The sequence below is a fragment of the Pelodiscus sinensis genome, chromosome 8 (assembly GCF_049634645.1).
Source record: "Pelodiscus sinensis isolate JC-2024 chromosome 8, ASM4963464v1, whole genome shotgun sequence".
Lineage (NCBI taxonomy): Eukaryota > Metazoa > Chordata > Testudines > Trionychidae > Pelodiscus > Pelodiscus sinensis.
This window is the reverse complement of record NC_134718.1, coordinates 70,450,727-70,477,815: the sequence shown is the minus strand read 5'-3', so window position 1 is coordinate 70,477,815 and position 27,089 is coordinate 70,450,727. Positions and strand designations below refer to the sequence as shown.

Sequence of the window (27,089 nt, the reverse complement as noted above, 5' to 3'; positions counted from 1 at the left end):
CTGCCAGGCTGCATAAATTCCTGCCGGATTAACTAAAGCTTTAGACCGCTGGTTAAGTAATCGATCCTGCCATGAGCTGGAGAGAGCAGAAATGGATGCCAGCACGTCTGCCTCTCCCTTTAAAGTGATGCTGTCAGGCTGGGACTCACAGGCCAGAATCCAGTGTCACTTATAAGGGCTTTGTTCCACTGGGTCCCAATTCACATGTAAGTGGCGTCCTCACGACCCACCAAAGGTGATCGAAATAAATCTACCTCCTTGCCATTAATACGTCATTTGGCTCTGTCTACACAGCGCCAGATTTCGAAATAAAGCTATTCCTAAACGTCCCTTACTCCTTGTGGAATGAGACTTACGGGGCAATGGAATAGCGAGCCTGAAATATCGGGCTTGCTGTGAAGATGCGGGATAGCTATTTCGGGCTACTCTGGTATCCCAAAATAGCGTTGCAGTGAAGACGTACCCTGAGAGTCCAAACATCATGATACTCGAAATCCTTCTGGCTAGGCCTTCAAGAAGGATCAGTTTTATAGCACTGTAGGTGGTGGAATCTCCCTCTCTGGAGATATTTAAGAACAGGTTAGATAGACATCTGTCAGGGATGGTGTAGATGGAGCTTGGTCCTGCCTTGAGGGCGGGGGGCTGGACTCGATGACCTCTCGAGGTCCCTTCCAGTCCTATGATTCTATGATTCTATGATTCAAGAAGGATCACTTTTATAAAACCTCCTTTATTTTGCACGGCTCATGCTAGTCGCGTTTTTCATTTTACTGTTGGGCCTTGGACACTGAAACTAGACCGGCCCATTTCACGGCCAGGTTCCATAGACTAGAGCTATGTCTACACAGCAGTGTTATTTCAGAATAACGTCAGGTATTCCGAAATCATGTAATGTGCATCTACATGGCGAGCCTGTTATTTCGAAATACATTCGAAAGAACGGGCTTCTCATTCCGACTCCTGTAACCCTCATTGTCTGAGGAGTAAGGGAAGTAGGGGGAAGAGTGCTCTATCTCGAAATCTCAGCACCAAAAGTCGAAAGAAGCTATTTCGATGTGACACAACTAGCGTATTTCGAGTTTCACCTTGCTGGGTAGATGTGCCGTAGCAGACCGCATCTGCATTGGGTTCAACGTAAAATGGGAGAAGGATGGTTTATATTCTGCTCTCCTCTTCCTCGCAGCCCCACCCCTCAAATGCCCAAAACTTTAAAAAATGTGCCCTCACCGGTCAGTTTGCACCTTAGGGCTCCCACCGAAGACCACACAAATGTACACACAAATGAGTTGCAGTCTTAGGTTTCAGATGGTGACAGAGCTGCTGAAACATCCCAGCTCCGTGTGTTGATTAGGCTTAACCCTGGCTAGTCCTGGAAATGCCTGCTGTGATGTAGGGATTTTTGCCTCTTTAGGGGGCGTCTACACTGTACCCAGAGCTCATAAGAAGCTACGCAATTTGAGCTATGCAAGCTGTGTAGCTTATTTTGAGTGTATTTCAAAATAGCTTATTACGTCATTTGGCTCTGGGTACGTCTAAACTATATGGCTCCGTCGACGGAGCCATGTAGATTTGTTGTTTTGGCAAAGGCAAATGAAGCCGTGATTTAAATGATTGCGGCTTCATTTACATTTAAATGGCTGCCGCGCTGAGCCGACAAACAGCTGATCAGCTGTTTGTTGGCTCAGCGCGCTAGTCTGGACGCTCCCCTGCCGACATCAAAGCCCTTTGTCGGCAGCCCCGGTAAACCTCATCCCACGAGGAATAACGGGGCTGCTGACAAAGGGCTTTGATGTCAGCAGGGGAGCGTCCAGACTAGCGCGCTGAGCCGACAAACAGCTGATCAGCTGTTTGTCGGCTCAGCGCGGCAGCCATGTAAATTTAAATGAAGCCGCGATCATTTAAATCGCGGCTTCATTTGCCTTTGCCTATAATCCTAATCTACATGGCTCTGTCGTCGGAGCCATGTAGTCTAGACACAGCCTCTGTCTACACAGCGCCAAATTTCGAAATAAAGCGCTATTCCTAAACGTCCCTTACTCCTTGTGGAATGAGACTTACAGTGGCAACGGAATAGCAAGCCTGAAATATCGGGCTTGCTGTGAAGATGCGGGATAGCTATTTCGGGCTACTCTGGTATCCCGAAATAGCGTTGCAGTGAAGACGTACCCTGAGAGTCCAAACATCATGATACTCGAAATCCTTCTGGCTAGGGATTTTTATTGTCATCTCCCTAGCGTCCAAACAGAAGAGACGGGTCCATCAATGGCTATTAGCCAGGCTGGGCTGGCATTTCTAGCCTCTGTTTGTCAGAAGCTGGGGATGGATGACAGGGGATGGATCGCTTGATTCCCTGTTCTGTTCTTTCCCTCTGGCGGCACCTGGCATTGGTCAGTGTTGGAAGACAGGACCCTGAACTAGATGGACCTTTGGTCTGACCCAGTGTAGGTGTTCTTACGATACGCCTTCTGCATGAAACTTCTTCTCGTGTTGGTAGGGAGAGCAACCGACACAGGCTACGTCTGCACTACGCACCTTACAATGGCATGGCTGTGCTGCTGCAACCAGGCCATTGGGAGGTAAATAGCAGAGCAATTCCTCGTCACGGAGAAAGGGTGATAAATCAACCACCTCCAAGAAGGGGAGGTGGCTTCATTGTGCCTACTGCCGAAGCACTTTCCCCAATTGCTTCTCATCGTTTAAACTTTTGTCATTCGTGTGTGTGTGTGTGTGTGTGTGTGTGTGTTTCACACCCATAAGCGATGCACAACTTTTAACCACAAAAGTGCCAGGGCGGACAAAGCCAAAGTCTCTGTTCCATGATGGCCATATTGGATTCAATAGTCCTTCCTTTCGGGCAGGAGACAACACCTTCGTTTGGCATCCAGCATTTGGTCATAGGGAGCCAGGCTGGCTTCTATGGATGCATTTGTTAGTGTTCACTGAGGCCTGGGGCCCTGACATGAGCTGGTACCTGGATGGCCCATGTCATTTTTGCAATATTACAGAAATCTAGAGGAAAGTGTAGTACGGGTACTGTACAATACAAAATCATATTGCATAGTGGCTTATGCTCTACGCATTAGGGATGGAGAACTCCGATTTACTGGTTACGTGTTTCGTTTTACCAGTTAACCGATTAAACGGGGGCAGTCAAAGCAGCCCTCCTCTCGTGGTTGGCCACAGACTGGGGACTGCTCCCAGTAACAGTTAAGGGTGATGCTTACTGGCTAACGAGTAAACCGCTTACCCATTCACATGCCTAGTACACATAGTTATAATGTAAGTGGGTATTGCTCCCATGTTACCTGCAAGAAACTGAAGTGCAAATAGGTTTAAGCACTGATTCATCCAAGCATTTAAGGCCACTTTTTAGTTCATTGGCTTTAATGGGACTTAAGCACTTCACTGAAGCACGTGCTTTATTAGGGGAAATAAATGCATTGCAGAACGGAGGCCTGAGCTAGCTGCTTTGAGCCACCCAGCCAATGATTGTCAGAGCGGGCATTAAACTTCGGAAGTTCCTGCCTCCTCTACGCGTGCTCCTGAGTTTGCTTTTTTCATAGTGCGGAGCATAAAATAAGGAAATCGTCATGTGGACCCTCATTCACAATAGAATAGCAGCCCAGTGACAGCTGTGGACATGGCTATGTTAGATCAGGCAAGCAGCTTATGCACATTGAACTGTGTTTAGTAAGTGAGTTTTATCCCATTGATAAATTGCAACTGTGCTCTGCAACTCCCCTCCCCCTGCCCAGGGCTTGTGCTTAGCTGCAAACAAGCGCAAACAGCCTGCTGGTGACCATCCGGCTCTCGATGCGCCATGGTTGGGTCTGCTGGGTTTGGCAACAAAGGGGCAGCCTGGCCGGACATCTGTTCCTAGTGGGTTGTGTCAAAACTGTTCCTTCATTAAAGCAAAACCGAACGGTTGCAAAGCTGCCTCAAAGTCATCCGGTAGGTCAGCGCTCTGCATGGAAAGAGGCAGCGTTTCCGTCTGCTCCCAACGCCGTCCAAGGGCCTGCCGGCAAGAATCGCTTTGCAGAGCAGTGTTCTCGTGGACGGCGCCTTAGCTCACAAGGTGTCTAACAGGGAAATGGGAGTATGATGCCCGGGGTTCTAAGAAAAGCTGGCAGCTTACTGCAGCAAATCGTCCCTTTAAAAATCATCCATCACATTGGCCTTAGTCTAGGGCTGTTAACTAACACACGCCATCTGCACGAACCATTGCTAAAGGCGGAGTTCTTGGAGCAGGGGATGGGAGAAGAGCTGTCGCAGGATTTCTGTACAGCCCTTTCCCTGTTCCGTACATGGGGGACAATTGCTCTGAAACACTAGTGTCTTCCCCTGCCAATTATCTGGAGTTCGTTCTTTTATGAAACCGCAGCACCTGTTCTATCTCCTCAGTGTTGTCCTACCAAACTGGCCTAGACACAACCACATCTGGTGAAGCTCAGATTCAGGAGCTTGGTTGTCACCTCACTGACGCCAGGGAAATCAGGAATCATTCCTCCAGGCGGCGGAGCTACAATAATGGAAAAATCTTTATCAGGGCACTGAGCTCTATGGGGAAAAAGGAGTATGTAGGTAAGGTCTGAGGCAGGCCCCAAATTAGCAAGATCATGCATAATATATGGAGCTATGCCTATCTCCTAGAGTTGGAAGGGACCTTGAATCCAGTCCTCTGCCCTTATAGCAAGAACCATCTCTGACAGATTTGCTTGAGATCCTTAAATGGCCCCCCCAAGGATTAACTCATAACCCTGGGTTTAGCCGGTCAACATTCAAACTGCTGTGCTATCCCTACCCCCATTCTTAGCTTAGTGTTAAGTACAACAGTTCTCATTGACATCAGTGGGTCTGTTCATACACTTACCATTAGGCATGTGCTTAAGAAGAACTAGCCCTAGTCCAAAATCATCCATTCAGGTTGTAGGGGTTTTTTTTTCTGCAGAAAACTTGGACAATGTTTCAGTTTTGATGAAATACCAGCCTGAAAGATTGAAATGTACGTGGGTTTTCAAAAAGGGTTTTCAGATAATTTTTTTTTCAGTAGAAATATTCAGGGTCTGAAAACAGAACTTTAAAAGTGGAACACGGATGATTTTGGCAAAAATGTGAAAATAATTAGATTTTCACCCTGACATTGGAAAATTTTAATGAAAACTACATATAATGTCCATATTTGTATGTAGCTCACAGCCATTTTTCACCCAAAAATAAGTGGCAGTGAAAACTGTTGACCAGAGTAAGTCACCTTGGTAAGATGGGATTGGAAGGTCCTTTGAAGGGAGTGGCATTGTCTTTCCCAGGCACTGGATCACTGTACATGGTGCATATAGTAACTACACAGTAGGCAGTGTGGCCTAGTGGATAGTGTACTGGGCAGGGATACAGGAAACCTTGGCTCTATTCTTGTCTTGGTGAATAGCTTGCTGGGTGACCTAGAACAAGCCACTTAACCCATCCTCTGCCTGAGCTTTGCTATCTGGAAGATGGGGGTGCCATGGTTTGGCCAATAAAAGGGGGGCAAGGCTCAGTCTACACATGAGGGGCTACTTTAAGGAGAATGAGGACATCCTGGCCCACTTATAAGTAATTAACTGTCTAAGTGGCTCTTTGGCAGCTAATCCAATGAGCATTTGGGCCCAATAAAAGGCTCCCAGAAGTCAGGGAAAAGGAGGCTTCTCAGAAAGCAGAAGTGTTCCCAAGAGGGGCCTTTACCTGGAGGGCTGGTTACTGCCTGATGGAAAAACACTCTGTAAGTTCATGCTAGCTCTCATACTATGCTCCTTTTGCTTTCTCCTCCTTCTGTGGCAAACAGGCAATGCTGTGATCTGTTCTCTCAGATCCTACATTCCTAATCTTTCCCAGGTCTTGCCTATGCAGCATAACAAAGTTTTGCATGTCCCTAGCCAGCCAGCAGCTACCCGGTCAGTCCGTAGGGACTCGTGGTCTAGGAGCTGCTCCATAAACATTACAGTGAGAACTCAATTTGCGATGCAACACTTGAAGTGTAATTTAATCTCCTGCATGGGCAAAATGCAGGAGTGGGGATTTTTTTGGAGGTGGGAGGGGGAAAGAGGAGTCCTCCGTGGTTATTTAAAATGAATTATTTCTGATGAAATATTTAGCCTTTAAACAACAAATTGAATATGGTGAATTGCATTTTTATTTATTAATGGCTTCGCAAGGAGACTTGTAGGGAGTTCTGCAGAAGTGTGTACTATTGTGATATTGCAAACTACAGGAAGGGCTGTAATATTGTGATGGATTATTAATAGGCACAGTGCCAGTGGGAGTACATAGGTGACAGATTTCAAAATTGCTTTTCGTTTTGGGAGGGGAGAGTGGTGTTTCCAGTGTTTGTTGTGTGGGTGGTTTTTTGTGTGTGTTAAAGCAAGGACAAAATCAATGCAGAACACCTGATGCTGTTTTCTTCATCTGCCTTTTCCCTCCTCCCCCCCCCCCCCCCAACAAAATACTCCTAAAACAATTACAAGGTGCTGCTTGTCTTGCTACCAGCCATGCCTCTCCCACTAATGCCACTAACTCTGCTTGCAAAACCTGAGCAGTTAATATCCTCATGGAACAGCTCCCTCTTTCTGCCAACTCTCTCTTTCTTCAGGTGCGGGTCTGCTTCTGTTGCAAGAGGTGGGGTGTGTGTATTCTGTGGTGTAGCATAGTATATGGCCAGGTAGATGGCTTGAAGATATTACAGCTAATTAAGCAAAACGCTGCTAATTTTGTTGTTTCCTTGGGCTTCTGCACCTGACTTGTCTGCTTCGTCTCAGCCACCTGTGTGCTTCCTATCATCACACTAGACGTGGGGCTTTCTGGGAGGACAACCATCGTCTCGCTACTGTACTTGTTTCACACTGCTCAGCCCTAATGGGATACCGACCCCTGAGTGGGAGCCCTTGGGTGCCATTGGGAGTGACTGTCTCACCCAGGCGGACTAGGTAGGGGGCAATTGCTCCAGTAAGACTAAAGGGCCCCTTTAAATCCCCACCAGAGGGGCATGTGTCTAAGGGACAGAGGGATGTGTCATACTCCCAGCAGTGCTGGAGTGGCATGGCCCCGCCCCTTCTGCCTTCAGCCCCACCCCTTCCAGGGACACAGAGCTCAGGAGCCCGGTGTGGCTATTGGCTCCCCTGGTCCCATCACTACAGTTATTTAGAACTAGGCACCTCCCATACCGTAATGGAGAATCCGGAATTCCTTCTGGGAAAGGACAAGATAGAATTAAGGCTGAACTAGAAGGGTGTTGGAAAACTGGAGTGGGTTCAGGGAAGAGCCACAGAAATGACTTGAAGGATTAGACACCCTGCCTTAGAGGGTTGGACTTGAGAAGCCCAATCTATTGACCAAAGAGGCGAAGGGATGACTTGGTTATTGCCTATCTGGGGGCAGGGGGAGGGGGGGCAATTATTTAAACAGGCACTCTTCAGTCTAGCAAACAAGGCCTACTTTGGCTGATGGCTGGAAGTTGAAGCTGGACAAAGTAAGACTGGTTTAAAAGTGTGCCCTATTTCAGCAAAATAATTAACCATGGGCGCCATCTTCTCAGGGATGGGTGGATTGTCTGTCGCCGACCACTTCCAAACGAAGAGTGGATGATCTACATGATCTGCTCTAGGAACAATTTTGGGCAAGTTTATAGCCTCTCTCAGGCTATGGCTATACTACAGCCTTCTTCCACAAAAGCGTAGGCAGAGGAAGCGCGGAGTAGAGTATCACTGTGCTTCATTTGCATAATTAATTAGCAGCTGTTTTTGTGCAAGAGGCTTTTGCGCAAAAAGAAGCTGTGTCGACGGCTCCTTTTTGCACAAAACCCCCCTCTTGCACAAGAGCCATTCTTCCTCATTTTTTTGAAGAACGGCTCTTGCACAAGGGTTTTTTTGCCCAAAAAGGAGCCGTCTACACAGCTCCTTTTTGCGCAAAAGCCTCTTGTGCAAAAACAGCTGCTAATGAATTATGCAAATGCAGCACGGAGTAGAATATCGCTGTGCTTCATTTGCATACACTCTCGCGGAAGAAGGCTGCAGTACAGAGGTAGCCTCAGAGAGGAAGTCAGACCAGATGGTCACACCGCTGCCTTCTGGCCTTGACATCTCAGATTGCAATGCCATTTCTCCATGAGGAAGCACTTTAGTCTGGGAGGTCTGACTGAATTCTATGCGACCGTGTGTGGTGTCAGGTGCTATTCAGCATGAGCAAAAGGGATCCAAATCTAGCCCTGTGACTCCAGTCTTAAAACTCAGTCCCCTCCTCACAAAGAATGTGGTGGTTTGTATTACCAGGACCCAGGGCCGACCCACAACATTTTGGAACCTTAAATGATGCCCCAGTGCCCCCTCGCTTGGGCCAAAACTTTGAAAGGTCTCATTTCTGCCTTCTTCCTGTTCTGCTCCTCTCCTGGTATTGCTCTGCTACCTACCCCAATAAAGGAGAACTAAAAAAATTAAAATGCCTTGTTCAAAATGTTTACGGAACTCTTCTCTTTCAGAGTAGAGAGAACACATATGCACCAGCAACAGACCCAATTTTCTACACTCTGGGTCCTAGTAGCACCCCCCCACAGTCTGGCGCCTGAGGCGACTGCCTCAGTTCCCCTCATGGAAAGGCCGGCCCTGCCAGGACTCCACTGTCCTAGGCACTGCACAAACACAGAGCAGAAAAATGGCTCCTGCCCCAAGGAAGGTTACAACCGCTCTGCGTTCCTCCTCTCCATTCACGGTGTAACACTGGCGTGTGAGTCCTGGAAAGGAAGGGGTGGTGTGGTGACTGTGACGTAGTGGGGGCAAGCCATCTGCTCTATAACCCAGTGTGGTATGGGGGTGCCTTGCTGGTTGCTGGGCTTGGGCAGTGGGTGACCTCCACTGGCGGCTGTTTGTAGCACGGCCCAACAGGACAGTGGATGAGTCACTAGGCAAGGGTCTCACAACCTGTCCGACAGGTCGCCTCCCAGGGAGAGAAACAAAGGGAGGAAGGCGGAGACCAATCCCTGTCTGGGGAGCAGGGCTGGAAGAGTCAGTTTCTGTCTGGAATCATGGAGGAAGCAGCCTAAGCAACGGGCTGGGATTTAGGGGCGCAGTCTCCCCCCATCTCAAGGGGGGGCTGAGGCATCCTAGGCCTGGCCCTGTAACCGGATTACATTTGTGCTGTGCTGTAGCTTGTAGAAGCAATAAACTCCCTCAATCCCACTGGCTAGCGGAGTCTGTTCATGCCATTCCAGGAGTGCAGGCGTCAGGGGAACCCCGACGTGTCATCACAGTGATGCACCTCATCCCCAAGAAGGATGTAGTGGTCTCAAAACACTGGAAAGCACTTGGTTGGCCAAGATAGGTCAACCCTTGCTCTGGTTCACTGCTGAGAAATTGGACTGACACCCTTGCTCGTAGCGGGATGTCCCAGGGCAGCTGGGAAGGTTTGGCCCCACACCCCATCTTTTCTGGGGTGACTTTTGTTGCCAGGGTTTTTCCCTAGTCCGTGCACTCCCAGCATGGGAGGGAAGGACTAGAGGACCTCTTAACAGCCCTTCCTTGCGTTTCTGCCATGACAGTGTCTACATCGATGGCTTGCTTGTTTCTTAGCACTGAACAAGCCCGTTAAATCTTACGTCATCTGAGTCCACTAGGGGCCTGATGCTGCCGGTCTGAGTGGGAAAGATGCTCAGATGAGACCGAGTCTGGTGCTAGAGCAAAGCCCTAAGATGGGGCAAGACCCCATGGTATGACAACTGCTCGGCGAATGGCCCGGTGGTGTTGAACGTGAAGGGTGGATGACTGGGGAGCATGAGCAATAGGCTAGGGCAGAAGATACTGCCCGGGAGTTGTACAGATTGAACCTCTGTGGTCCGGCAACATCCATGGGCTGGCATGATTATAGTGACTCAAATGTCGTCTTATTGTGGGTGTGGCCCAGTTTCCCACAGTCCGATAAAGTTTGTTTCAGCCACCGCTCCTGGCTCTCAGTGCTCTGTGCTGTTTAGCTCTAATTTACCCCCCAATGTCTTCTCAGGGCCCAGCAAGCAGTGGCAGTGCTAGTAATACTGCTAAGTGTAAGCATGATTGTTGTGCTTTATCTATGTATTTCCTTGTCAGTCCAGCAGCACTGTGTGATAACACACATGCTTTATTATGAAGAGAGCTGACAAGCCTTGGCTAGGTGTAGGCTTGTATAGGGTGTATCAATACAGTATGTCTACTCTACAAAGTTAATTTGAACTAACAGCTGTTAGTTCGAATTAACTTTCATACAAACCACTAGTTCAAACTTCATTCGAACTAGCGGAGCGCTTAATTCGAACTAGCGGAGTGCTTAATTCGAACTAGGTAAACCTCATTCCACGAGGACTAACGCCTAGTTCGAATTAAGTAGTTTGAATTAAGGGCTGTGTAGCCACTTAATTCGAACTAGTGGGAGGCTAGCCCTCCCCAGCTTGCCCTGGTGGCCACTCTGGGCCAAACCAGGGAAACTCTTCTGCCCCCCTCCTGGCCCTGGAGCCCTTGAAGGGGCACAGTCTGGCTATGGTGCCCGTACCAGGTGCAAGCCTGCCAGCACCCAGCCAGCAGACCCTGCACCTGGAACGGGATGAGCCAGCCACCTGCTGCCACCCAGCCCTCCGCCTCTTCCCGGGACCAGGCTGGTGGCTCCCAGGAGACTGGCCGGGGCCGCAAGAGGCGGATGCCCACCTGGTCTAGTACGGAGATCGTGGACCTCATCCAGGTTTGGGGGGAGGCCTCCAATGCCCACGACCTCTGCACTAGGCACAGGAAAGTGGCCGTCTAGGGCAGGATAGCTGCTAGCCTGGCCACCAAAGGCCACATGCAAACCCAGGAGCAGGTTTGCATGAAAATCAAGGTGGTCCAGTGAGACTTCCCCCCCCCCCCCCATCCTGAGCTAAGAACATAAGAACGGCCGTACTGGGTCAGACCAAAGGTCCATCTAGCCCAGTAGCCTGTCTGCCGACAGCGGCCAACACCAGCTACCCCAGAGGGGATGGACCGAAGACAATGACCAAGCCATTTGGCTCGTGCCATCCATCTCCAGCCTTCCACAATCACAGGCCAGGGACACCGTTCCTACCCCTTGGCTAATACCACTCCTCCATGAATTTCTCTAACTTCTCTTTAAACTCTGTTATAGTTCTAGCCTTCACAGCCTCCTGTGGCAAGGAGTTCCACAGGTTGACTATTTGCTTTGTGAAGAAGAGCTTTCTGTTATTAGTTTGAAGCCTGCTACCCATTCATTTCATTTGGTGTCCTCTAGCCCTTCTATTATGGGAACTAATGAATAACTTTTCTTTATTCACCCTCTCCACACCACTCATGATTTTATAGACCTCTATCATATCCCCCCTCAGTCTCCTCTTTTCTAAGCTGAAAAGCCCCAGTCTCTTTAGCCTCTCTTCATATGGGACCTGTTCCAAACCCCTCATCATTGTAGTTGCCCTTTTCTGAACCCTTTCCAAGGCCAAAACATCTCTTTTGAGGTGAGGAGACCACATCTGTACACAGTACTAAAGATATGGCGTATCATAGTTTGATATTTCCCCTCCTCCTTCTTCCCCTGTCTTCCAGCTCTCTCCTCCCAGGTTTCCCCTTCCTCTCTCCCACCTCCTTTTCCCAGTCTCACCCGGGGGTTAATCCCCCCCCCCAGTTTTCTTAAAGAGTTTCTATTTTTGAACATGTCCTTTTTTTTTTTTTTTTTTTTCCCTCCCCCCATCAGGAAGGGGGGCTAGGGAGGGGTAAGTGGAAGGAGGTGAGGGAGGAATGGGGTACAAGCCTCCGATTGGGAGGACTGGGCTGGCTCTGTGGGTTCCTCAGGGTGGAAGCTCTCCTGTAGGGTCTCCTGGATCCTGACAGCCCCCCGATTGACACCCCCTGCCGGATGGCAGCCTGCGGCAAGTGCAGCTGGGCTGATGGCCGAGTGCTGTGAGTTGCTGAGTGTGGGCAGTCAGGGCACTCCAAGCCAGGACTGCTTTGCTGTCCCTCATCGAGGAAGACAAGCAAGTGGGGAACCCTGAGAACTGTCTGTCTGGGGTGGGGGGTCAGATCTCCCTTGGCTAGCCTGAGGCAGCAGCTCCACGCTATAAGTCCTAATCTGATGCCCTGCCGGCACTGCTTCCGGCCATCCTTAACCTCGGTTCAGGGTCCACTCAATGTGGACATGCTAGTTTGAATTAGCAAAATGCTAATTCGAATTGGTTTTTAGGTCTAGATGCACTAGTCCGAATGAGCTTATTTTGAATTAACTATTTTGAATTAAGTTAGTTGGAATTAGTGTTGACATACCCTCAGACATTACTAAGCAATGTTGCAAGCCTTGTTTTGATTAGTCACCCTGACTAGAGCAGTTCAGCTATTGTTCGGTTTCCCATCACATCTCGGGAGCAGGACGTTAGATCCAAAAGTTCGTTTCCCTTTCCTCCGTCACCTTCTAAGACTGCGGCAGGTCCCAACTCACAGGAGCCAGCGCTGTACATGGGTGGGGAGAGGCATCCTTTGTGCTTGTAGCAGTGAGGTACAGCTCTGTAGAGGGAGGGACAGGCAGAAGGTGGGGCAAGTTTGCCTCCCTCCCCAACTTGTATCTGGGTGCAGGTCCTTGGGCCATAAGGCTGGCTTGAGTCCTCTGGGTTAGATGCTGTGATGAGGGTTGAATACTGTGTACAGATGTGGTCTCCTCCTCTCAAAGATATACTGGCATTAGAAAAGTTTCAGAGAAGGGCAATTAAAATGAGGGGTTTGGAACGGATCCCATATGAGGAGAGATTAGAGACTGGGACATTTCAGCTTGGAAAAGAGGAGACTAAGGAGGGATATAATAGAGGTCTATAAAATCATGAGTGGTGTGGAGAAAGTGAATAAGGAAGAGTTATTTACTTGTTCTCATAATGTAAGAACTAGGGGCCACTAAACGAAACTAATGGACAGCAGGTTTAAAACAAATAAAAGGACGTTCTTCTTCACACAGGGCACAATAAACCTGTGGAACTCCTTGCCTGAGGAGCTTATGAAGGCTAGGACTATCACAGGATTTAAGAGAACTCGATTCATTCATGGAGGTTAAGTCCATCAATGGCTATTATCCAGGATGGATAAGGAATAGTGTCCCTAGCCTCTGTGTCAGAGGGTGGAGATGGATGGCGGGAGTGAGATCGCTTGATCATTACCTGTTTGGTTCATTCCTTCTGGGGTACCTGGCTTTGGCCACTGCCAGCTGACCGGGTACTGGTCTGGATGGACCTTTGGTCTGACCCAGTACGGACATTCTTATGGCCAGACCCTTGGTGAGTTAATGTGGCTCTGCTGGGTGAAGAATAGAGCTGCTCACCTAGTCTGTGGTGCTTCCCTTCCGGACCCCCATGCACCTGCGCTCTGCCGTCTGCACTAGCTTCCTGCCGGTCCCCAGGGTCAATCAGCAGGTCTGGATTGTGCCTGGGATAGACCCAGATACTCTCCGAGGCTGCGACTTTCCATGCACCCCAGCCCCGTGGCTGAGATCAGCTGGCGTTTTGGGGAGTGATGTGTCTGCTTTTACTGCCTATTGATTCACTCACATGTGCGTACCTGGTACAGGAATGCACCTGGCACCGAAACACCACCCAAGTCAATAATAAATACTGCAGCTGGCAGAGGCTGCCAGCCAACGGCTGACAGGTGCAGCTGGTTCCTGTCCTCTGGAAATCCATGCTACCAGCCCTGTGAGAGGGGCTGTCGTGGGGGGAACCTGGAGACAAGGGCGGGGTTGTGCCCAAATTCTGAGCCAGACCTGGAGGGCAGGCTATTTCTGCTTCTGGCCAGGGATGTGTGGATGTTGGGGAGGATGCTGGCAGTGGGAAATGCCACGTTTGCAGGTGGTAGGTGTGCCTCCAGGAGGTGGTTCTGCCATTTCCCACAGCCAGGTGTAAGGAAAGTCGCAACCTTTAAAACCAAATTAAATATGACCCCCCAAACTGCATGTGGACTCAGTCAGACCCTGTGATTTCTGTTTATTATAAATAATAATCTGTCCATTGAGCCTCACCACACTGATGGGCGCTAGGTTGCTGATAGGTCCCTTTCACTCCCCCAGCCCCAATTTTACAGAAGGGGAAACTGAGGCACAAGGGCATGATCAGCTAAAGTTTGACAACGTACCCACTGATTTGGACAGCTTCAGCTTGTGGCTGCCCAGTGTGAGCTGCTTCTCCTGAGCCCCTGTGTCTCTCGTTGCCTTGAGCTGGAGTTGTGGGGCCCTCAGTGTCTCAAGTTGGGCACCTAAACAAAAATGAGTCGCGCCCCCCCCCCCCAATCGGGGGCCACTTTTGGCCTAAGCTGCTTGTCCAAGGCCACCCAGGAAGCTGGCGAAGAGGGAGAGCTAGAACCGGGGTGGATGGGCGAACTTGGGGGTTGCACACGGCCCATCAGAGTAATCCGCTGACAAGCTGTGGGAAGTTTTGCTGACGTTGCGAGTCTGCAGGTCTGGCCCCCCACAGCTCCCATTGGCTGGGACCAGCAAACCACAGTCCCGGGAACTGTGCCTGCTGGTATTCAGTGTCAGCACACGCTCAGAGCTACCAGCAGATGACCCTGATGGCCTGGGTGCAGGTTGCCCCCCATTCAGCTAGAACCTGCTCTCTTGGGGGGCACATCTCAATCCCCTGACTAGGGGATTGGGATGACCAAAGGCCTGTCCTCAGAGAATCCATCCCAGATTTTACCCGGAGCCCCATGCTTATTGGGATGGGGCTCCGGCGGTGTAGCAGGGCTCAGGCAAATGCTCATGCAGCTGCACGTGTGGGATCAGTGCCGCTCGCTACTTCTCTTGCTGTCAGATCTCGGGGTCTTGATTCAAGCCATTTCCCTAGGGCGCATAAGAACCAGTTCTCCAGATGCCCAGCTCTGCACCCCTCCCAGACTAGACCACCCCGGGAGTGGCTAATACAGAGATCAAGCAACGCTACGGGAAAATGACTTGATTCCAGTGATTCCTTTCCCCAACCCTTTGAAATGAAGTAATACGCTTAGGAGAAGCCCCTTTACCCTGTTGTTCTTGTACCAGAGTGTCAGTACAAGATGGTGGCACTGGGTGAGCTAACCACACTCCCCTCAATCCTCTAATGCCATTGGCCTGGAGGTCCCCCATTAATTCACATGTCCAGTTACCCCCTTGCTTTCCAGTAGGCCTTCTGTGGGTTGCCAGGCAACTGGGAGAGGACTGCTAAGCATGCATATTCGTTATTAGCAGCCATTGTGTTTTCCTCCTTCAGCTTGCTCCTTTCCTACTGTAGTTAATTTTATAATGGGATGATCAACCCCAAATCCAAAGAAACTCTCTTCTGATGATTCCCCCCCTCTGGTTATTGTGAGGGGCACTGGTCTGCGGGAAATATTTGGCTGTACACCCACACTGCCTGCTGAATTTAGCTCCCGCGAAGAGTGAGTTGAGGAAAAAAGCATCGTCGCAGCACATCGGACAAGGGCTAAAAATCTCTGAACAGTTTCTAATGGAAACAGAGTGGGAAGGATTTCAGGATGATGCAAGTGGGAGTGAATGCAGTTGATGGTGTTTTTGGGATCATCCCTAATGCAACTACACATCCATCTAGGTAAGAGGGCAAGTGGATTCCAAAAAGGCCATGTGCTCTAGACATAACTCAGAAGTAATTCTGAAAACAGTGGCGTGCCGCGAGGGTGAGTGAGGACAGAATCAGCAACGCATAAATAAATCTTAGGAAAGAAGAGTGATCGTGAATTCGATTTCCTTTGTTGTCGTTTTAAGAAAGGAAAGCAACAGCATCCCTTCTCCTGACCTTTTGACATATAGATTTTAAACCAGTATAGGCCTGCTGACTTCAGTGGTGCAGGTTTTATACTAGCTTTGGTACTGCCCCTATTAGCTGTAGTTTTGGTATATATTTTAGAAATGTCTGAGTCTTTTTTTTTTTTTTTTTCTTCAAGAACTACCTCCTAAATGGTAAGACCTAGGGCCTCCAAATTTGGTATGAAGATTCCTCTTATCATAACTTAAAGCAAGATCTGGGTTTGGTCATGCCAGGACAATGGGATGTGCCTGTAATTTGACTGTTTCTCATAAAAATTGCATGGGAGAGAGCCAGGAGGAGGGACAGTTGTATTGTAGAATGCCCGGGGTGGGGGGGGGGGGGGTAGCAAGGGGCCAGAGATGAGAACTGGGACAGCTATAACCCCATTGGACCAGCAGGGGTGGAGAAAAGGATAGCTATCTATGTTTCAGAGTTTGTGTGTTTGTGTGTCTTTGTCTGTCTCCCAGCAGGGGGATATGCACCCCTCCCCGAACTGTGGCCACAGCAGCTTCAGTGACTATGAACAGGTGCTTTTCTCTGGGCCCCAAGCTGCTGCAGTAAGAGGGCTGGGTTTGTCCTTTTTTCCCAGGGCAGCCTGCATCCTGAAATCCCCCCCCCATCTCCCAGCCTCACCCCTGAGCAATGATTTAAATGAAGAGAAACAAAACTTATTTGAGTTAAGGACCTGCACAATGGTAGGTAGATCTGCTCGTAATACGTAGTAATTATCGTACAAATGTAGTTCAAACCTATTCAGGTGGGAATGACTCCTCAGTGTTCCTCCTCCTGCAGGTAACACCTTATTCTAAATAATCTGGATGGAAAGAAATCATTGGTCTGACCCTCATTATCAAATCCAAATGATCTTGTCTCCCATCCAAAGTTCAGCAGGGAGCAGAGCTGATCTGCAGAGATCTAAGCTTTGAGTCCTGAAAAGGAGGTTTAAAAAGTCGTTTCCTATGCCAGCCGTAAGATGTGCCTTGCTAGGTGTTGGAAAGCTAAAATACACTGTGTTGGAAAGCTGAAATATTTCATACTTGGAGCACTTAGCATTCATTTACTCAGCCCTTCTGTGAGGATGTTGTATTGACCCTGTCATGGATTATGGCATCACAGCTCTTCTGAAACAGGATGCATGTGTAAAGAAATTCCACAAAGGCAAACAATGAGGTTTCCTCATAGCTTGAGTTCCGTCTCACTCCCCTTTGTTTACCAGGGGTCATGCTCTGGAACTATGTCCAGCCTATAGAGGCATCAAGTGGCTAAATAACACATTGCAGGTAAGCACATCAGTATAGTCCCCATCTGCAGGTAGCAAGCTGTGCAAGAGGTTAAAGCCAACATTTGCACATCGGAGTACCTAAACTTGGCTTTTCAGTGCAATTGCAGCTCCTAGTTATCATAGTGGGGGTCTTACCTGAGCAAGACGTGTGGCCCTACGTTAGGTGACGGGGTGCAGGAACGTTCTCTTGCCTGATGAGGCTGCACATCATGTCAAGCCATGATGTCTTCATCCAATCCTGGTGATGCCAGAGTTTATTGCACTAGTGATGCTCGAGAGACTACATCGTGGGGATTGAGGCAGGACCTGTCCCAGTGAGCTCTGAATCGGGACTTTCCCAAAGACTTTCCGCACTACATCTTTCAAGAGATCCAATTTCCAGAGCCTGAACCTGCCACTTATAGCACTTCTTGTATTGAACACTGAGAACCCAGGTCCGTGTTTTCCCTCACCGGCAAATGGCCCTCTGCTTAGACTGGCTGTGTGTTGCACTCAATTTCATCCCAAATTGCTACCTTTTTTTCAGAGACTATTAAGCTTCCAGATGCTCTTTATCATGTCTGAGCCACAGGCCCAGTGGGAAATTGATGCCGTACTCACCTGTCTGATACGTTAACAGTGCACATTCTCGGAGTGTGAGCTGCCTTCCTTTGTATGGGAGGTATATGGAATTCAGGAGCCTGCTAGGAATGGCCGGCTAGGTTAGAGAGAGCAATTTGTGATTGCAGGCTTGTTGCTTTCAGTCCCTTACCAGATGAATTTGGAGGTGGAGGTATTTCCAGGCCTGTCTTCTGCATTAGTTCATTAGCTAGCACCCTCCACCTAGAACAGATTTCTGAGTTGCAGGCAAATCCCAGCTCAGTGGATCCTAGCAGGGCCCTAGGGAATGCAGCTGTAGTGACTTGCATGTCACCGGAATGAAGCTTTTATATATCCCACAACAGCAGGTTGAAGGGAGAGTGTTAATGAGACATGGAGTCTGTACGATCACCTGAATCCCAAATGCACGGAGATTAGAGTTTGCCGACTCTTGTACATTGCTCTCTGGGCACGTCTAACCAGCAGGGCTCAAGTTGGAATAAGCTACACAACTTCAGATACATCGATTGGGTAGCTGAAGTCGAAATAGTTTAACTCGGCTTTTGGTGCTGTCTCCACAACAGGAAGTTGAAGGAGGAACACTCCTCGTAAAATGAGGGTTACCATGAGTTGGAGGAAGAAGTCCTCCAGTTGGACATTATTTTGAAAGAAAGGCTGGCAGGGTAGACGTGCATTTTGTTATTCCAGAATAAAGCTGCTGTGTAGACATAACCTCAGTGTGTATCAAATCAGACATAACCTCAGTGTGTATCAAATCAGGCACACTAAACACAGATCGCAGTTGTTAGCAGGATACGAATTGGTGGCCTTCAGCACTAAAGGCCTGGTCCTTACCCGAAAGGGCAGCTCTACCATGTGTTAATTAGCAGTCAGCTCTTGTGGTCACTGGGATCAGCCCCTCACAAGAGACCTGGTCACAAGGGCTGTGTCAAGGTACAGGTTGAACCTCTCTCTAATAGGGAGACTTATCTACCTCCTAGAGCTGGAAGGGATCTTGAAAGGTCACCAAGTCCAGTGCCCTGCCTTCACAGCAGGACCAAGTACCATCCCTGACAGATTTGCCCCAGATCCCTACATGGCTCCCTCAAGGATTGAACTGACAACCCTGAGTTTAGCAGGCTAGTGCTCAAGCCACTGAGCTATCCCTCCCCTCTCAATTAAGACTCTCTGGTCCGGCATCTGTGGTTGGGCAGGAGAGTCCTGGTGGAAGGCCAGAGGCAGGAGTCTGAGCGGGCGGCTGGAAGTCCAGCAGGCTCTGGCAGGGGAGCAGTCTGCTGCAGCAGGGCTGGCAGGTCCAGGTGGTAGGGCCGGTGCTGTCCAGGTGCCTTGGCAGTGGGGCAGCAGTCGAGGCAGGGTCAGGTACCCCAGCAGTAGGTCCACTGGCTGCTGTGGCAGGTCCAGTAGGGCCAGTAGCAGGGAGTGAGCCAGCTAGGTGGCCAGGCTAGGAGTGAAGCCGAGCTGGGGGACTGGAAATGATTTCCCTTGGTCCAACAAAGTCCCTCATTTGGGACCAGTCAGGTCCTGTGTGTGCCACAGCAAGGAGGTCCAACTTGAACTACTTCGGCAGCCCAGCCCCTGTGAAATGAACTGAACAATAGGACTGAAGAAATAGGGAATGTTTTATTGACTACACTTTATGGGAAAATATTTTTGACGCCCTTCAGAGGCGTCTGGTTTCTCCAGCAGTGTGCTAGCCGCGGACAAAGGAAGGACTGTTTAAACAGTGATGTGTTACGTTGCAAAGTGGTTGGTATCCCCACAGAATGAGGCGTTTTCGTAAACCCAGGGAATCTCCTCCAACAAATCCAAACTTTGAAGGAAACTGGTCTGGTTCCAGTCAGAAACGGGTTGTGGTTTTGCATAAAGCCAGGCCAGTCCCGTGAAGCTGAACTGTAGAAATCTCCTTTTTTTTGAGGCTTTGGAATTTCACTACACATTTTGCACACCCCTGGCTGTGCCCCTCCACCCCATTGATAGGTGAGGGATAAGAACCCAAAGACTCGGCTACTGCCAGTATAAATCTGAGGTGTGTTTCTCTGGCCACTGGCAAGTAAAGGAGCGTGACACAGCATGCGAGTGATTTTCGCAGTGAGTGACTGCACCGCTTTTGGTACAGCGGCTTCAGCACAAATGGCCCCCCACCTCCCAATCAGGAACCACAAACTGATTTATTTTTTCATTCTCCTTGATGAAAATCCCCGTTTTACTTGCCTCCTAGGGAAGCAGTGCAACGATAAGCGATGCTACCGTAAAACTGGTGCACCCCTGCTGATAGCAACGGTGGCGGTCTTGATTTACGCTGGTGTCGCTGAGTGCTGAGTCTGCTAGATGGCAGGTGTTAGGCCTGGCCAAAGGAACGGACCTGGCTGGAAAGCCTTGCATTACGTTTTGGGATGTCTGCTCCAGATGGAGCAAGGGGGAGGGGAGAGAGCCTGCCGGAAGGAGAGCTGGCATGAGACCTCTTCCATGGGAGAAAATTGCTTGAATAAAATCAAACTTTTATTTAACCTTTAGCTCTCTGGTTAGCAAGCCTCTGTGTTGTGGTGAAAGCAGGAAGGAAGAGCAGCTTTATCTCCTCTGGGAATAAAGGGAATCCTGAATTGTTTGGAAACGCGGCTGTGTGCTGGCTTAAGGGGGGCACTGTTTGCTGTCTGCTTCTCTACCTCTGCCCACCTGCGTGGCGGGTTCCAGTCCAGGGGAATGAGGCTGTTGAAATTGCAGCCTGAGCTGAGGGGAGCAGCAGATTGCAAACAGATTTAACTGCAGGGCCGTGTGACAGGGCGTTCGCCCTGCACTGGCCCTTTAAGGGCAAAACCCCAGCCCTGAGTGAGGGCTGCAAGCAAAGCCCAGCTGAGGCAGTTCGGGCTAATGAGGGCCCAGCTGGGGGTATATAAAGGACTCCTGGGAGGACCCAGTGCTGTTGTGGACAGAGAGCAGTAGGGATTGGACTGCTGGGGAAGCAGAAGGCTTCCTGGAGGTAGAGCTGTGCTAGGGAAGGCAGGTGGGGCTGGAGAAGCTCTGATCAAGCAAGCCCCCAGGCTGCAGGGCCTGAAGCAGCTGTGTTAGGCAAAGGCAGCAGGTCCACACCCCTTTGCCAGTGACGAGTGGCCGTTTCAGGCTGCAGTTTGCCCCTGAGGCAGGGGCTAGATGGAGACTGGTGGTGGGTCCAGGAGAACTGGGGGTTCTCTGGGAGAAGACCTGGGGGACCCTTGAGAGGGGAGGACCCTGGAGTGTGCAGTTGGGTCAACACCCCTTCGGAAGGGGGTGCAGAGACACTGGAGTGGGCACTGGTGCAGGGCAGTGTCCTGAAGAGGAGGCCGTGGTCAAAGAGGAACATGGGGAGACGCCAGCTAGAGGGAGGCGTCCAGGGATCCAAACAAGTTAATTCCCAGGACTGCTGGCTGCAGGCGCTCCGGTGGTGAGTCTGCCCCATGACAGGGGGCTAGAAATAAACGCCAGGGGTCAAGCCACCTGCCGGATACAGTGTAGTATTTTCTGAGGCAGGTGCCTTGTCGCCTGGGGGCTCCTCCAGGGGCTGGTGCCAGTCTGTTTGGAAGGAGGATTTCTGAGGGATGGTGGGATCATAGTATTGTGCTTCTAGATTGCTGGTTCAGATCCGGCTGCTAGACCTTGCAGATCCCTTCGTCCTGGTCTACACTAGGGAGTTATTTGGGAATGACCCCCCCCTCCCCTCGTTATTTCAAAATAACAAGCAGGGCTCCCAAGCCTGTTCTGAAAGAAGGGGCTGGTTATTTTAAAACTCCTGCTTTCCATGAGGAAGAACGCTGCCGGGCTCCACTCACAGGGCTGGCCTTACCATGAGGCGATCTGAGGTGGCCGCCTCGGCTGCCAGACTGTGGTGGAGGGTGGGGGGGCAGGCATGGGGGTGTCACTTGAGCTCCCCGCCTCAGGTGCCAAAATTAGGGTTGCCAGATGGTTTCGACACACATGCTGGGCACGTTTGACATCACCCTCTACGTCCTAATTAGAAAATACCGGACACTTCTCTTCTCAATTTGTTTCCCAATCAGAAAGCTCCAAGACAGGACTGTCTGGTTTAAAACTGGACACCTGGCAACGCTAGCCAAAATGTTGTGGGCCCATCCTGTCCACTCAAGGTGCGGAGAAGAGACTGGCCCGTCTGAACTGGGGGAAGTGGATTTCCTAGCCAGCTTGAGAACCCGGCAATGGTGCGGCCTTTCCCAGCAGAGTGCAAGGAACGGCAGTGCTGAATCGTAGGCGAGGGACCTATGGGCGCAGCAGCGCCTGGGCGCTCCCAGCTGAGCTTCAGAGTCCCAACTGCCAGCCCTACACGTCAGTGGGCAGGGAGATCAGCTCCTGACCTCAGCTGGGTGGGAAAAGGAAACGGGGCAATGTTCACTGTGCAGAATAGGCTTTTTGGAGAAGACCTGGTCTGTTTCTGGCCAGCAAGGATGAATGGGTGGCCTGCTGTGCTCCCGGGGTGGGAAGATTCAGCAAGGAACACAATGCTGCAGCAGTTGGCCCCTCGACCCTTTCGGTTCGTACAGTGCCCGAGACGATAGAGGCCCGGCCTTGCTTTGGAGGCCTCCTGGCGCTGCCGCCATGTAGATGCATTTGGATGTGTCTGGGGGAGGGGCACCGATGTCCGTCTCACAATGTAGCATCTAGTAGTTGTCCTGGGAAGTGTCTTTCTTCCTGTGTGTCCAAAGAAAATCTTTAATACAAAGCAGCCCAACATAAGGGCTACGTCGGGACTGGCATGATTTTCCGCAAATGCTTTTAATGGAAAAATGTTCCGTTAAAAGCATGTGTGGAAAAGAGCATCTAGATTGGCACGGACGCTCTTCCGCAAAAGCACTTTTTGTGGAAAAGCGTCCGTGCCAATCTAGACGCACCTTTGTGCAAAATAGCCCCGATTGCCATTTTCACGATCGGGGCTTTTTTGCGCAAAACAAATCTGAGCTGGCTACACTGGCCCTTTTGCGCAAAAGGACTTTTGCCCGAAAGGGAGCAGCATAGAATTTCCCCAAGAAGCACTGATTTCAGACAGTAGGAAGTCAGTGTTCTTGCAGAAATTCAAGCGGCCAGCTGCTTTTGCGGAAAAACTTGCCAGTCTAGACAGAGCCAAGCTGTATAGTGATAATGAACTGTGGGATGCACCTGTCCTGGCCTGGGGGGGAGAGAATGAGCATAGGGTTGCCAGGTATCCGGTTTTGGAACTGGACAGTCCAGTTTTGAGCTTTCTGTTCAGGAAACAAATTGAGAAAATATAAATGTCTGGTATTTTCTAAATAAGATGTAATGTAGATTGTGATGTCATGTCAAATGTGTCTGATACTTTTGTTGAAACCATCTGGCAACCCTAAACAGGCAGCAATCCTTAAAATACCTAAGTTTCAAGCCAATTAATACATCTGGACCCAAGTCAAAGGTTCCTATTGGCAGAAAGATGTTGAGCCAATACATCTTCCCTGAGGGTTTCTAATTGTCCTCTTTTTCAGCTGGGAGATGTTTCTGTGACACTTATCTGGTACTTGCTCTTTATGCTTTTTTTACCGTCAGGTACTGGCAGCCTTTTTCCATTTTCTGGGAAATGGATTGTTCTTATCAGTGCAAGAGACTCAGATGTAACTAGAGCCAGCTGAAGGCTTGTTCTAAACCCCCTGTTTATTAAAAATATAAATAAGGGTGGCAGGTCTGTCTCTCTCTCTCTCTCCCCTCCGTAGTCTCTTGGTAGACTTAGGAGCCATGTATTTTATCAGCTGATAGAGACGTCACCAAATTCATCTGCAGTATCTAAAGAACACCTCACTTATCTGTGCTCGCATCTGTGTACATTTAGAGTGCGTGCACACACATGGGATGTTAATGAATAAATGGTGCTTGTTAGTTAACATCCTAGGCTTCAAATGTGTAAATGCAGAGGCAGGAGAATGGGACAATGTGAACAGGCAATCTGTAAAATGACCCAGGATCAGTGAGTGACACACACCATCTGATCTACTGTGCTATTAAGTACCCTAATCCAATGAGATCCTCTTGCCAGGAGTCTTGCAGAAAGTAACTTAATAGCAGTGGAAATGGATCTCTAAATAGATGCACACTTTGGTACAGGAAAAAGTGAGCTCATGCCGGGAAGTCAGGTTGTATAAGGGTAGTGCTCCTTCAATTAAGGCCAGACTCCCATCTCGGGGCTGGGTGAATCCTGTGAAAAGACTTTTAATGAATATTGACTGAAATGATTTTGCCTGGGCTGTGCTTGTGCCCGTTTTGTGTTGCCATTTTTAAGATTGAAATTTGTTCTCTAGGAACGATTAAGCCAGTGACAATCAGGAGCACAAATGTCTCTGGAAAAATCCAAATTTAAAATTAATTCTCACAAGTATCTTCACCCAGGTTGCTTGCATGTGCATTAGAGGTTGGGGGGAAGAAGGGGGAGGAAAAAGCCTTTTTTATAGAAATATTTTATTTTTATTGCTATACAAAGTATATTTTTGAATGATTTTTTGGGTCCATTTGCTTGCATAGTGGCTTTTAAAAAACGTTTAAAAAGTTGAAATTCTAAATTTTGATAAACCATGGAAACTTTTTTGTTTTGTGGAGGAAAACAGTGGATATGGGAAAAGTTTACAAAATGTTGACCAACTGTAATGCTTCTCCTGTTAAGGTGCTGAAACATGTTAATACAAATGGAAAAACCAATGTTGGAAATCTTTGGAGGGAAGCAATCTCTCTCTTTTTAAAAACCAGCTCCACTTCTAAATAAATATCCAGCTAAGCAAGAGTTTATATTTCAAGTACCAAGTGGTGAATGTTTGCAAGGCCGAGTGAATTTTCAAGTGTCACGCATCAGGAAACAAACACAGTGGAGGAGACCTGCTTAGAGGTTTCACAGAAAAGGAGACAACATTTATCTGACGCCTCATTGGCAGCAAATAATTTGCTTGCCTCTAGTTAGCAGTGTCTCCTATCTTGATGGTGGTAGGTTATTTTTAAAGATCTATTTAACGTTGCTGGGCCTGATGCTCATCTCACATGGACTTCATCGCAGTAACTCCTGATTTATACCAGAGAGAGGAATTTTTTTTGTAAGCAAAGCAGGTAACTTTAACTGAAACTAAACGTCTGTGTCTCAAGGTAATGAGTAATAGAAATGTAGCTGTGTTAGTCTGGTGTAGCTGAAGCAAAATGCAGGACTATATAGCATTTTAAAGACTAACAAGATGGTTTATTAGATGATGAGCTTTTGTGGGCCAGACCCACTTCCTCAGATCAAACAGTGGAAGAAAGTTGTCACAACCATATATACCAAAGGATACAATTAAAAAAAAATGAACACATATGAAAAGGACAAATCACATTTCAGAACAGAAGGGGGAGGAGGGTAAGTGTCTGAGTTAATGATATTAGAGGTGGGGAAAGGTAGATGTCTGTGAGCTTATGGTATTAGAGGTGATAATTGGGGAAGCTATCTTTGTAATGGGTAAGGTAGTTGGGGTCTTTGTTCAACCCCCCCCCCCCGAGAGTGTCGAATTTTAGCATGAATGACAGTTCAGAGGATTCCCTTTCAAGTGCAGATGTAAAAGGTCTTTGTAGCAGAATGCAGGTAGTTAAGTCGTTGAGACAGTGTCCTTTCTGGTTGAAATGGCAAGAAATTGTTTTTTCTTTGATTCTGTTTTGTGGGCATTAATCCTTTGGCGAAGTGTGAGACGTTTGTCCAATGTGCATAGCAGACAGACACTTTTCGGCACATGATAGCATAAATTATATTTCTGGATGCACAGGAATGTGTGTTCTTGATCTTATAACTCACTTGGTTAGGTCCAATAATGGTATCAGCAGAATGAATATGTGGACAAAGCTGGTAACGGGGTTTGTTGCAAGGGAAGGTACCAGGGTTGGTATTAGTGTGGTATGTCCTGTGGTTGTTGGTAAGAATCATCTTGAGGTTAGGTGGCTGTCTATAGGAGACTATGGGTCTGTCTCCCAGAGCCTCTCGGAGTTTAGTACCCTGTTCCAGTATAGGCTGTAGTTTATTGATAATGTGTTGGACAGGTTTAAGTTGGGGGTTGTATGTGATGACAAGTGGTGTTCTATTGTTGGTTTTCTTGGGTCTGTCTTGCAGTAGATGGTTTCTAGGTATTCGTCTGGCTCTTTCAATTTGCTTTTTTATTTCTCCGGGTGGGTAGTTGAGGTTTATAAATGCTTGGAAGAGATCCTGAAGCTTCTGGTCTCTGTCAGTGGGATTAGAGCAGATGCGGTTGTATCAAAGGGCTTGGCTATAGACGATGGATCGTATGGTGTGTTCTGGATGGGAGCTGGAAGCATGTAGGTAACTGTATGAGTCGGTGGGTAATGAGGAGGTCAGCTTGAAGGATCAGGAAGGAATCGTCACACTTTCACTAACGCAGGCATCAGGTGTTGGGGAGGGGCTGTAATACTACAGAACTGCCCAGAGACAATGTTTGAGGGTTTTACCCTAGTTCATGAAGTACGTCTACTTTAGAAATTAAGCCCAAGTCTGTGGGACTTGGTTTGTGGAGCTGGTGTTTCTAAGCCCATCCTTGAGTAGTCACACGGCACTGTAAATCTGGGTTTATTAGTGCTGGACCCAGCTCTGACCCACCCCCAATCAGGATCTTCAGACTTGCATCCTAAGTACTTGCTGACCTGTGTCTCACTGACACCATGAATGGGAGGAGGACTCAGGCTTAAACCGGATTGGAGCCCAGGCTTAGTATGCAGTGTAGACATAGGGGGCATGTCTAAACTACAAAGTTGTTGGTTTTTTTTGAAGAGGCTATGCAAAAGCTGTGAATTTGCATATTTTCTTCTGATTGCCTTTTCGAAAGAGGATCTTTCAAAAATGAAGGCGGTCTGGACATAGTGTTTTTTTTTTTTTAAAAGCTCTTGCTTAAAGGAGGTTTAGGCGGTTTTTCAATTTTTTTTTTTCTGAAAAAACCCATGCCCAGACAACTTTCATTTTTGAAAGATCCTCTTTTGAAAAATCTTTGTAGTTTAGACATGCCCATGGTGACAGCTGTAGGTGAGAAGGGAGGGTGAGTGGTTTTACCGTTCAGGCTCTAGGCTGGGATTTAGGAGTACTGGGGGTCTCAAAGAGGTAGCACCTGCTGGGACCAGTGAGATGGCTTCATAAGCACGTTTGGTCTGTTTACACTGAGCTCTTTGAGGGCCTCGGGTGCAAATGCTATTTGTAGATATAGGGCCTAGGACAATGGACCCTCTCCACCATCCCAGAAGCATTCATTCAGGCCTAGAGAAAGCTGTCTGACTCAGCTTGACAACGGCTGCGTCCTTAGCTGTGTTTGCAAGTCGTTCTGTTGGTGCACGTCCTTTGGAGAGCCGTTTAAATGCCTTTGAATGGCAGTTTCCTGAGAAAATGTGTCTGAAAATCTGACC

At 48.7% G+C, this 27,089-nt stretch overlaps 1 protein-coding gene across 2 annotated transcripts in view; it reads left to right on the top strand.

Annotated features, from left to right (window-relative positions):
- The window catches only part of SORCS3 (sortilin related VPS10 domain containing receptor 3), a 499,588-nt gene that overhangs the window by 13,232 nt on the left and 459,267 nt on the right, over positions 1 to 27,089 (top strand). Inside the window, exon 1 of one of the 2 annotated variants that reach the window (XM_075935518.1) lies at positions 5,691 to 5,755. The exons of the other annotated variant lie outside the window; for it this stretch is intronic. Within the exon in view, the coding sequence (XP_075791633.1) occupies positions 5,741 to 5,755 (15 nt within the window). The 5' untranslated portion in view covers positions 5,691 to 5,740. Of the gene's footprint in view, positions 1 to 5,690; positions 5,756 to 27,089 lie in introns of those variants that run through there. 2 annotated transcript variants of the gene reach the window in all.